The sequence below is a fragment of the Tribolium castaneum genome, chromosome 10 (genome assembly GCF_031307605.1).
Source record: "Tribolium castaneum strain GA2 chromosome 10, icTriCast1.1, whole genome shotgun sequence".
Classification (NCBI taxonomy): Eukaryota; Metazoa; Arthropoda; class Insecta; order Coleoptera; family Tenebrionidae; genus Tribolium; species Tribolium castaneum.
The window spans coordinates 1,094,345-1,105,117 of record NC_087403.1 but is presented as its reverse complement, the minus strand read 5'-3'; the positions used below and the strand labels follow the sequence as shown (position 1 = coordinate 1,105,117).

Below are 10,773 nucleotides of genomic sequence, written 5' to 3'. Positions count from 1 at the left end.
TCAAAATGTGCTTAAGCTTGATGAGTAGCAAAGTAATAAGAGTTCTGAGCATTTTAAATAAGAAAATTTCGGAAAAATATTAGTACCTCAGTCAGAAAACGAGCTTTCTGCGAAATGGACCAAAATAACATTATTTTTTGCCAAATTTAGAAAGAGATTTTGTAAAATCTCATAACTTTGACCACGAGCCGCCTCTAAAGTTATGTATTTCCGTATGATTTAAGGCAGAATTGTGAACAAAATTAAATAATCCTGTAGTGTGTGTTATAATATACAGGTTGTGTCACGAATTAGGTTCTGAGTTCAGGCTCCCACGGCTAGATGGCTTGCGTTTGTCGATTGTAAAATAATATTCTGAAAACACTGAAGACAGGATGGGAGTGAGTTAGTTTGGTGGCAGTGGCGAGTGTTTGTTGCATGTACTAGAGAGACAGCTGATAGTTACCATTAATAAATTTTCAAAATACGGTTTCTAGTAAATGAAATGACATAAAACTGGTGTAATGTGCAACGACTGTATAAAATCTATATTATGGACCGACATAAAGCGAAAAGGTCTCGAATAAATTGTTGTCATGTAATAAATAATCGAATAATAGATGAATTGGTAAATAAATTAAATAATGACGAGAATAACAACAGCGAAAGGCGCAACAATAAACTAACGATTTAAAGTAAGTAAAAATTGCTTGAAATATTGATTCACGTTAATGGCCAAATATTGACCATTTAATTATTTATAATTTCACTTTTTATTTTTAAATACCGGTTTTGAGTCACTTTCTATAGCCCAGAAACATCATTTCGAAAATGCAACCATCTTCGAATTTTTTCATGGTTTCACCTTGTTTTTAATTATTTAGAAAAATTCAGTGCGTGCTAACTAAGGACGCGTTGTTCCTACGTGTTATCATTATTTTAAAAATATCTCAATCAACATGCATACGAGCTAAGTCACGGGTCATGCATACGAATTGGTAAAAAATAATTTTGGCGGGATTTACACGTTCGGTTCAATGGAACCATTAAAATTTTTAATGATGATTTTATTGTCCTGTGGTACTTGCTACACATATCATTAAAATGCTTTGATCTCGATTCTCGAAACGATTTTGAATGGTATTTCCTGTTTAAAATCACAGTTAAAATTTCAAATGCAACAGTGTTTCAACTAACGGTGCAAAAATGATTGAATTGTTATTGCATAATTAGGGACTCGGGGAACTACGATATGTTAATTAGACGATTTAGAACCAAGGTTTCCCCCATTACAGTGTGTCGTAATGCGAAAAATCGAAACTACTCCGGCCTAGACCTACAAATTGCGAAATTTTGACTGACATTTACGGAAAACGCGGTGGGCGTCGCGACGCTCGACTTTCTTGCCAAAAGTGCGGCAAAATAAATCTCTAATCAAGCCGGAAATCATAAATTTGCATTTATTAGAATAGCGACTTGAGTAAATCAATTAAATGAAATGCTGATGAGACTGAACTAAGCTGTCAAAGCCTTCATTAAATTATCCTATAATACGACCTAGAGGTTTATTTACTTTATGTTTATTTATAAGCTGAAAGATTGTTTGTTATTCTGCGGAAAACATTTAGTTCATATTTTATTCAACGCAATTACCTGAAATATTCAGATCTTGTGTGAGTCATCTGTCAGTTGCACCCCTGTATTGAACTACAACTCCCCAAGACACACATAATTCTGAATTATAGAATAGTCCGTATTGGCCTAGCCCACAAATCAATCCCAACCGAGTTTCACTCCACAGAGCCATTCTAATTCTGATTAATCCATTAAAAACAGTTTTTTGTCGGCCCAAAATTAATTAGCCATAAATGTCATCGCAGTTGTGATGAGGCTGAAATATAATACTCCCCCAGGACTTGAAGCGAAATTCAAAGCATCTGCTTCGGGGAGCTCAACGTTTTCTTTGTGCTATCGATGTTTGCGGGATTTTCCTAGAAATTTTCCTAAGGAGGCATTACCGCAACAAGCCGAAAAATAAGCTCCCCATTATGACTGTGATGAATGCGTCTACGGTTACAAGGATATCTGATGTTTATTAAACCAGAATGCGAAAAAACCTATTTTGTACAATAACACGAAACCGATCTAATTGGTTCTAAATGGCTGATTCGGTCCTTCGTTCAAAAAATAAAAAAAACAGGAGCCAAAGAATACTTCCTTGGCATTAGAAATCACGATAACCACTTGTTACATTAACACCTGATTAGATTATTTGTGCAAGATCGATACATTCGAAGCCCGATTACATGAATTATTTATCTGGGATTAGGTAGCCACACGGTGATTTTATTATCTCCTTTCATTGTGCTCGTTATGATTCGAAGTGCTCTAAAAATAATGAAATTAGGTGTAGGAACTGGCCCCGAAACTAAAATGAATTAGCCTGAAATTTTTGAGTTTCCCGAGCTCGATTTTCGGCAAATTGGTTGACAATTTATGTACATATATTACGCTCTGCATCTTTTTATTGGCGTCGCGACGCCGACAATCTCTGTGACACGAAATTCGAATTAGCATATTCAAAGCCAAAATGAAATTAAATATTTGGAGATTGCGGCAATTACGCAACGCCGGATTCACCCAGCCGTTGAAGAATCTAATTGATTTTAGCACGTGCTAAAAGTGAAATTTCCACTGTGGTGGAAAACTAGGCCTCAAGGTTGCTTTTGCAGTTGTTGCGTTGTGACGGCACAAAATTGCTTTATTTTTCATTTCAAGGAGGAGCAAGTGCTTGAGGAATTGTGAACGTGGAGAGAATTGCCGCAAAGGTCATGGTTGCGGATGGAGTGAAGATTATCGACGGCATTGGGATTAATTTATGAGATAAGACGAATCAATATGCGGAAGTTGTATTTTTGGACCAGATTTAGACATTCGCTTTATTTGTTCCGGATGATCACACTGACCTTACCACGGTATTAGGCAAATTACCGCATCGATTTTTAATTCAAAAGAAAGTCAAGTGGAATTTATTGTGGCGACTTTGTAAACAAAAATTATTACGTAGCAAAATGCAGCAAATTTATGCGACTTCGCTTATATAATATTGACGTAAAATGCGAAACTTTACATGCCAGGCCAGGAATTATGTAACTTTTACACAGGACAGCTCACATTTTTGGTGAAAAATTTCCCGGATTCGATTGCGAAACAAATGCAAGGCATAAATGGCCACTGTCCAACATTCCTCTTTTAGGCGAGCGAAAGCCGGTGAATTTTTGTTGAGATTTTTAACTGTTTGTCCAAAAGGGTCAAAAGAGGTGGCTTTCATTGACTCTTTAATGCTAATTTTTGTATAAAAGGTAATAAAAAAATAACGAAAACTTTGTTCGTTATAACCGGACTCCACTGTATTATAATTTGTAAAATATAAAATTTTTCGAAATTCTTTTTAGTTCTTGATTTACACAAAAATTTTTCAGAGCATATAATATTCAATTTAAAAAAATATATCAACTTGAAAAAATGTATAATGTAGGTATACCTATTAACAATTTTTTTACAAGAATTGTTATCGGGCTGTAATGACGCAAAATATCTAGAAAGCTACACAAAAATAACATATCTATATCAACTAATTAAATATACCCAACTTACGCACAAGAATTTTTACAAATTACCTTTTTTTGTCATAAAAAAATGATTTAGAAATTCATACAGTTTTTCATCACAATTTTTGCAGTGGCTAAGAAGTGATGAAAAGTGATAAAAATGCTAATTCTTGTATAAAAAGTAATAAAACAATAACAAAAATGTAATAAATGGAAATAAAAAGTAAGTTGACAACGGTGATGTTTTCCAGTTTTGCGTTCGAGTTTGTTATTTCTGGCCATTTCTGGTATTGTTGGGGTATCGGCACGCATCTGTTTGTTCATGAAACTTCCGGCAAGCCATTGAATTGGATATTTCGCAGCGCGCGTTAAAAATTGGCCGTTGGCTAAAAAATGTAAAATTCATTGGATGCCGTCGATGAAAAATCGCCCCGTTTGAATTCAAATAGCTGCTAATTATTGATATTGTCTGGCATAAATCACGAAGGACGAACGAGTCCTGACAGGACGAGGGTGCAAAACAAAATACTTGGCACTTGAGTGCTTTTATTATGTTTACTGTTATAATAAAGTGCACAATGGTCTATATGTGTAATTATGTCATAAATGACAACAATAAGAGACACTGTAAACAATTTACTCAAATATTTGCAACCTTACATGACAGTACATATTTTCTCTGTATTATCACAAGAGAGAAGAAATTTACAGCTTCAATAAGTTGCCTTCATCGCCACACCGAGATTTCAGAATTAATTAAAAACAATTTACACTCGTTGCCTGAACATCGAAGCATTAAAGGGGCTTTAATAATGCAAAAATATTGCCCGGCTGCGCAAGGTTTGATTGTTCAACCGAAACTAGACAAAAATTCTTAATAGAGTCTAGAATTTTCATTACAACTAATGCGATAACACGAATAATTTCTAACACAAAATATTGTTTATCAGGCTTTCAAAACTTTACGATAGGACGTGGAAAATATGTGCATATGTCTATGCTTTATGACTTTTGGTAACACAACAGAAATAGCGTTGTGTATCACCCGACCTGTAAATATGTGCATCCATGTCAAACGGCTATTTTTCAAATGTGTGCAGGTGGGTGCATTTTTCCATTTCTTGTACAATCGGTCGTTGACTTGCTCATATCACACGTTTAATTGGACCAAATGTCGGCCTAGAATCCTTTGGGAAATCTGAATTTTTCTCTCTGCAAACATTCAAGATGATTTCGAGGGAAATATTATCCCACCTTGATTCTGACACTGACACGATAAAAGATTTTCACTCTCAACGCCTCGGATAAATAAACTGAAACTATAAATACATTCCCCGGCAAATAAGTGCATAAATTTAATTTGACTGGATTTCGGGAATATTTGGCACGCGAAATGACGCGAATTTGTACACTTGGAAAATGAATCGCTGAGTTACTTCTTGTCTATTTTTATCGACACCCTAAATAACCTCGAGGTGCGAACAAGTTGAAAAATCGGCTTTTCCAACACGTCCATTTCCCGGATTGCCCTCATAAGACCCGGCATTCCCCCGAAAAACTGCAAATCCTAATTAATTTCTGGAATCTTGGCCCGAAATTGAAAGGTCGTTTTTATTGTTAACTCCCATTGTCTGTTTAATTTACGCATCCATCATGTTCAATTACTCGTCTAATTGTGGTGGAAAATGGCCATGGCCGTCGGGGTCACAGCCAAAATCGGCGGTTTTCCGCTGATAAATAAAGGAAATCGATAAAAGCCCGCAAAATAAGCTATCGAAATTTCCAAAATGGCAAAGCACACACATCGACTTATCTCAAGCAGATGCAAATTTCTGTAAATTGCCCGCGCGATGAAACACGAAAAGATACTCGAACGGGCTATTTTAACTGTCATATATCGATTCTGGTGAAAGCAAGTGTCACGAAAAAAATTTTAGGGGAAAAATGACTGCAGCCGGGAGCAGCTCGGGTCGATACAGGCACTGCTGATAATTAAAGGGAACCACGACACCGAATTTGATTAAAATCACGCCGAAACTTGTTAGATGGCGGCTTTCGAATCTGTTTATCGCTAGTTTCACTCCTGCACCCATACGGTCTTGAAAAATTTTCACTTCATTACTCTCTCAAACGTAAACTTGACCGTTAACTTTTACGATAATGAATGAGGAAAGGATGACAGCTTTATCGCCAATAACCACGTTACGATTTTCGCAAACTCACCCGAATCCACCTGGCCATCAACTGATACAACTACCAAGTCAAAATACCTCCTACTTTAAATATTGATTAAAAGCAATACATATAAGTAAACAAAAATAAACAAGAAAAGAAGTTCTTATAGATATGTTCGGAAACTGTTTTCTCGGATTTACTCTTTTCTCTGACTTCTGTCTTATATCTAGTCTCTTTCCTACCCTCTCTGTTTTCTGTTCCTTTTTTCAGTTTAGATTTTATCCACCCTCGTCCATGTTATCTATTTTCTATCTTCTATTTTCTAATCTATGCTCTATTCTCTATCCGAAATTCTTCTATCTTCTGTCTTCTCTCTTCTTTCTTCTTTGTTGAGTTCACTATTCTCTCTGCTTTTCTTTGTGTTTTCTGCGCTCTCTCGTCACTTCTGTCGGTTCTGTCTTTCTTCCTCAAAGAAAATCAGAAGGCATTTTCGGACATAGGTCTACCGGGTGTCGTTTTTCGAGCTCCACCATGGGGATCTCAGTTATTATAAGAGATACGAGTTTGGTTAAATTAGGGCAAAGTTGCGCATTTTTATGTTGAGAACTGAGAACCCCATGTACAGGGATATTTTTTATTTCAACTTAAGAATGTGTGACCTCAGCGTTTTTATTTAAAATTATATTTCTTCAAAGAATTAATCCATCACAAAAAACTTGGCAAAACTTCAGAAACAGTACTTTTCCTTGTTTTTTATTGCCATTTTTGACAAGGACAACATCTACAAGCTATAGTACTGTACAGTATAACACAGTAAGGTGTATAATATTTAAAACACAGGGCTATGTACGAACCAGAGCCGAAAGATGCACCAGAAAGTCTCAAACAGTTCACATGAAATACTTTTAGCAGCCTCACCCTGTTTTAATTCTTTTCGTTAATATTAATTAGGTGATTTGATTGTTGTTTTTTATACTGAAAAAGCCAGAACGATCATTAATGACGGGAAAAGTATAAGTAGTTTAAAAATTAGAAACCCGGTAGCTATCTTATCATCAGAGTAAACTCAGAAATTGTTCTGGCGGTCCCCCTCAAACAGTTAACGAAATAACGACATCGTAAGTACACTAACAATTTCCGCAACGAGTTTCGTAAATTTGAAGGCAATGATGAAACACTTGCAGGAACCAACAGAAAGCTGTTTGGATTTGATGGCAGTTTTAGTAATTAGTAATTAGCGCCGCGTCAGTGGGCAAATCTGAACCAGCGATTTTATTGAATATCGACAAAGAAAATATTTGACAAGCGGTGATAAATACTTGGCAGCTTTTGGACAATCTCCAATTCTCTCGATTGATTCGCTGCAGAAAAATTTCTCTTTGAACTGAAACAAAGTAATTACAATATTGCATGTTGGGAAAGGCTCCACCCCAAAAGCCAGCCATCATTTAAACGATAACGGCGCAAATTTGTTGTTTTTAGGTGACATGTGAATGCAAATTAACTTCAACTTGAATTCGATACAATTAAAACGCGCACGAATACTTATAAATAGACTAGTTCTTCGCATGGGAATTACTTTATCTTTTAGAAAACACAGCAATTTTAGTTGAGTCGAGGTGACCCAATTGAATTTAGCCTTGTTAATAAAAAATCGATAAGGGGAAAATCGCGACAAATTGAAATTAAGGTGGAAAGCTGGGAATTAACAAGACTGTACTTTCTTTGTAATTGATTTTGGATTGCTTCCAATTTTGACGTGGTGCACTCGAACACTTGCATCACCTCGCAGGAATTTTTTACGTGCAAGCAAACCAAAACACGTTAATGAACAGGAAAAATTAATTAAAGTTTGCCAAATAACTGTTTTAACTATGATGATTAAGCCCCAGAAGTGAGCGGTAACTCAGTTGGTGACTGTCGCGGGAGTTTGAGAGCGCCTGGAATTCCAGATCTCTCCCGAAATCCGGAACGTCTCAGAAGAATACAAAACTCCAGGATTTGTTTGCATTCGTTCCAAGCACGATAAATATTTAGTGTTGCGGTGGCGCTCCAGGAAAGTCACTCTTCCCGATGGAAATAAAAGACAAATTAAGTCAGGTCAGGTCTGGTCTAGTAAAAACCTAATCAGTTAACTGCGTCTTAAAATAGCCTTTATTTATTTATAAATAAATATAAAATACTCGAAAGACAGAAGTGACTCTAGAAGTGTATACTTGAAGTAAAAAAAATAACAAAATGCAGCATTTTCGTTTGAAATCGTATTTTTGAATTATGATTTTGGTTTCAGGGTCTTGTGAATCTGGCATGCACTACCATGAGCAGCGGGCGTGGCCTAATAGGGCGTCGCCGAGGGGGAAACACATGGCTTCGAACTGGACTAATAATCTTCATAATAATTTTTATCTCCCTTCAGATAAACTTTTTAAGTTACCGCGGTTCAAGCGATTCAAATTCCGAGCTAAACGATTCAAATGCGGCGATACTGAGTATGGTACCGGCCGTGTTGCACAAGTTCCTAACTCCAAGGCCTAGAAACGTGAGCAGTAGTTTGGGCCTAAACGGCACCACGGGTGCCAACGCGGCCTACAGCAAGTGGACGCTCAATATATCGGATATCAAACGGAACATCGCACAGTACAATCTCCAACAAACCGTCTACAACGAAGATATTTTCGGGCCTTTGCAAAACGATTCTGTAGTTATAGTAATCCAGGTATGGGGTCAAAACGTCGAAGGTTCAGCTTTCAATTTTGAGCTTTTCCAGATACATGACCGCATAACTTATCTCCGCCACCTTATTGTGAGTCTAGCCCAAGCTCGCGGCATTTCCCAGGCCCTCCTGGTGTTCTCGCATGACTATTACGACGAGGAAATAAACAGTTTGGTCCAAAGCGTCGATTTTTGTAAAGTCATCCAGATATTTTACCCATACTCGATCCAAACACATCCGCACGAATTCCCTGGCGAGGATCCAAACGACTGTCCACGCGATATTAAACGAGAACAGTAAGGCACAAAATGCTACTTCGCGCCCTGACTATTCATTATTCCAGGGCCCTAATCCAGAAATGCAACAATGCCCTCTACCCCGACCTCTACGGCCACTACCGGGAGGCGAAATTCACCCAAACGAAGCACCACTGGTGGTGGAAGGCCAACCGGGTGTTCAACCAGCTAGAAATCACAAGGAACCACACGGGACTTGTGGTATTTTTGGAAGAGGATCATTACGTAGCCGAGGATTTTATTTACATTCTGAAACTGATGGAACGGACTTGCAAGGAGTCTTGCAAACACTGCAACATCCTCTCGTTGGGTACCTATCTAAAAACTTTTAATTACTACGGGGATGCTAAAAAGGTAACGAACTGCGATGTCACCAAATCACCACACATTCTGTTACCATTGAAAACTTAACTGTGGATTAACATGCTGCTTCAGCTGCAACTAAGATGTTTGTCTTATATGTAACTCACATGTAAATACGTTGTAAATTGCAGAAAGAGGCTTTGCGAGCTATCAAGCAACAATCTATTCTTAGCGCAGGTCAAGTTCATCCCTCCTGGACATTTCAAGTGCTGCCTTCACTCTATCAGCACTCACAGAAGGTAGCTTCTGCTTGCCTTCATGTCGCTTTGTGTGTCACATCAATTTGTAGCATGTCTAGCAGCCCTAGCATTTCATTTTCCATTGCAAGTGTCTAAGACCGGTTTTTTTAAGGTGGAAATTACACCTTGGATTAGCAGTAAGCATAACATGGGGATGGCTTTCAACCGCTCCACGTGGATGGATATCGTAGGCTGTGCTGATTATTTTTGCAAATACGACGACTACAACTGGGACTGGTCTTTGCAACATATTTCGCAAAACTGTTTGAAACATAAATTTCATGCGATGGTGGTACGAGGTCCAAGAGTCTTCCATATAGGAGAATGGTAAATGTTCAAAAAGCCAAATTACTGACTGGACTAACGCGCGTTTTCAGTGGTGTGCACCATAAGAAAAACAACTGTGAATCGACGGCTGTAATTTCAAAAGTTCAACAAGTGCTAAACACTGCTAAAAGACATTTGTATCCGAACTATTTAACACTAACGTATACAACACTTTTGAAGAAAACTAAATTAAGGAAGGGGAACGGAGGATGGGGGGACCGAAGAGACCATAAACTTTGTATGAGTATGACGCTTAGGTAGTTAAATTTCGCATTTGGTGATATTGTTTCGATTTTTGAGAGCCGGGACTGATAGGTATTGTTTTCGTAAGGTGCTTTAGTTAACTTACTTTGTTTCACCTAAAAGGCGTTATATTTTTATAACATTTTGTTACGTTTCATCTTAGTCAACATTTTGTATCTAGTCTTAGTTATTGTTAGTACGTGAAAAGTCAGAAGCTAGCTGGTTTTTTACCACGCAACAAACTGTGTATATAAATGTGTCCATTTTGTTGCATCTTTTCTACATACTCTTCCTGTCCAATTCTATAAACCTCTTGCCACTTTCTACATACATACACTAATTTTATCAGGAAGATGCTCAACTATTCATAAGTTTTTACTTACATGATAGCAAGTATTTGTTTCAATTCTAGTCATGTCTCGTAGCAGGACCAAAATTTTTGATGTCAAAGCTTAAAGTTGTTTTACATTTTCGTTAACCATGCTTAGCGCAGTATAATGTTGTAACTGAGTTCAGTGTCCAGAAACATGTAACTGCGTAGCGAATAAACCATAGTCAGTTGAACCCTAGCTTTATTTCCCCAAAACTCCACAAAAACAGCGAAGGATTCAGAAAACGGTTTTATCACAACTAGACTAAACGAAGACTCAACGAATTACTACTGCATTAAATTTTACAATGTCTAGAATTTGGAAACTTCCCTCTAATTCTTAAAAAATGAGTAATATTTAACTTGCACGTCATTTTACTCTACTGGAGGATATTTACAGAATAATAATTTTAATGATCATAATAGTGTACGTTGAGTTATTTCTTTTTCAACCATT

The 10,773-nt window shown here is 37.1% G+C and overlaps 1 protein-coding gene across 3 annotated transcripts; it reads left to right on the top strand.

Annotated features, from left to right (window-relative positions):
* Positions 1–375: 375 nt before the first annotated feature.
* Positions 376–10,510, top strand: Mgat2 (Mannosyl (alpha-1,6-)-glycoprotein beta-1,2-N-acetylglucosaminyltransferase). Of its 3 annotated transcripts, none has more exons than XM_008202139.3 (7): positions 376–674; positions 8,056–8,481; positions 8,533–8,774; positions 8,822–9,128; positions 9,269–9,376; positions 9,489–9,703; positions 9,754–10,510. In XM_008202139.3, exons 2-7 carry the CDS (start codon positions 8,083–8,085, stop codon positions 9,962–9,964), a joined length of 1,482 nt encoding a protein of 493 aa, XP_008200361.1. In that variant the 5' UTR covers positions 376–674; positions 8,056–8,082; the 3' UTR covers positions 9,965–10,510. The 3 variants fall into 3 exon arrangements, with proteins under 3 accessions (XP_008200361.1, XP_064215405.1, XP_064215406.1); XM_064359335.1 differs by lacking the exon at positions 376–674 and adding an exon at positions 7,705–7,865; XM_064359336.1 differs by lacking the exons at positions 376–674; positions 9,269–9,376 and adding an exon at positions 7,715–7,865.
* The last annotated feature ends 263 nt before the right edge of the window (positions 10,511–10,773 follow it).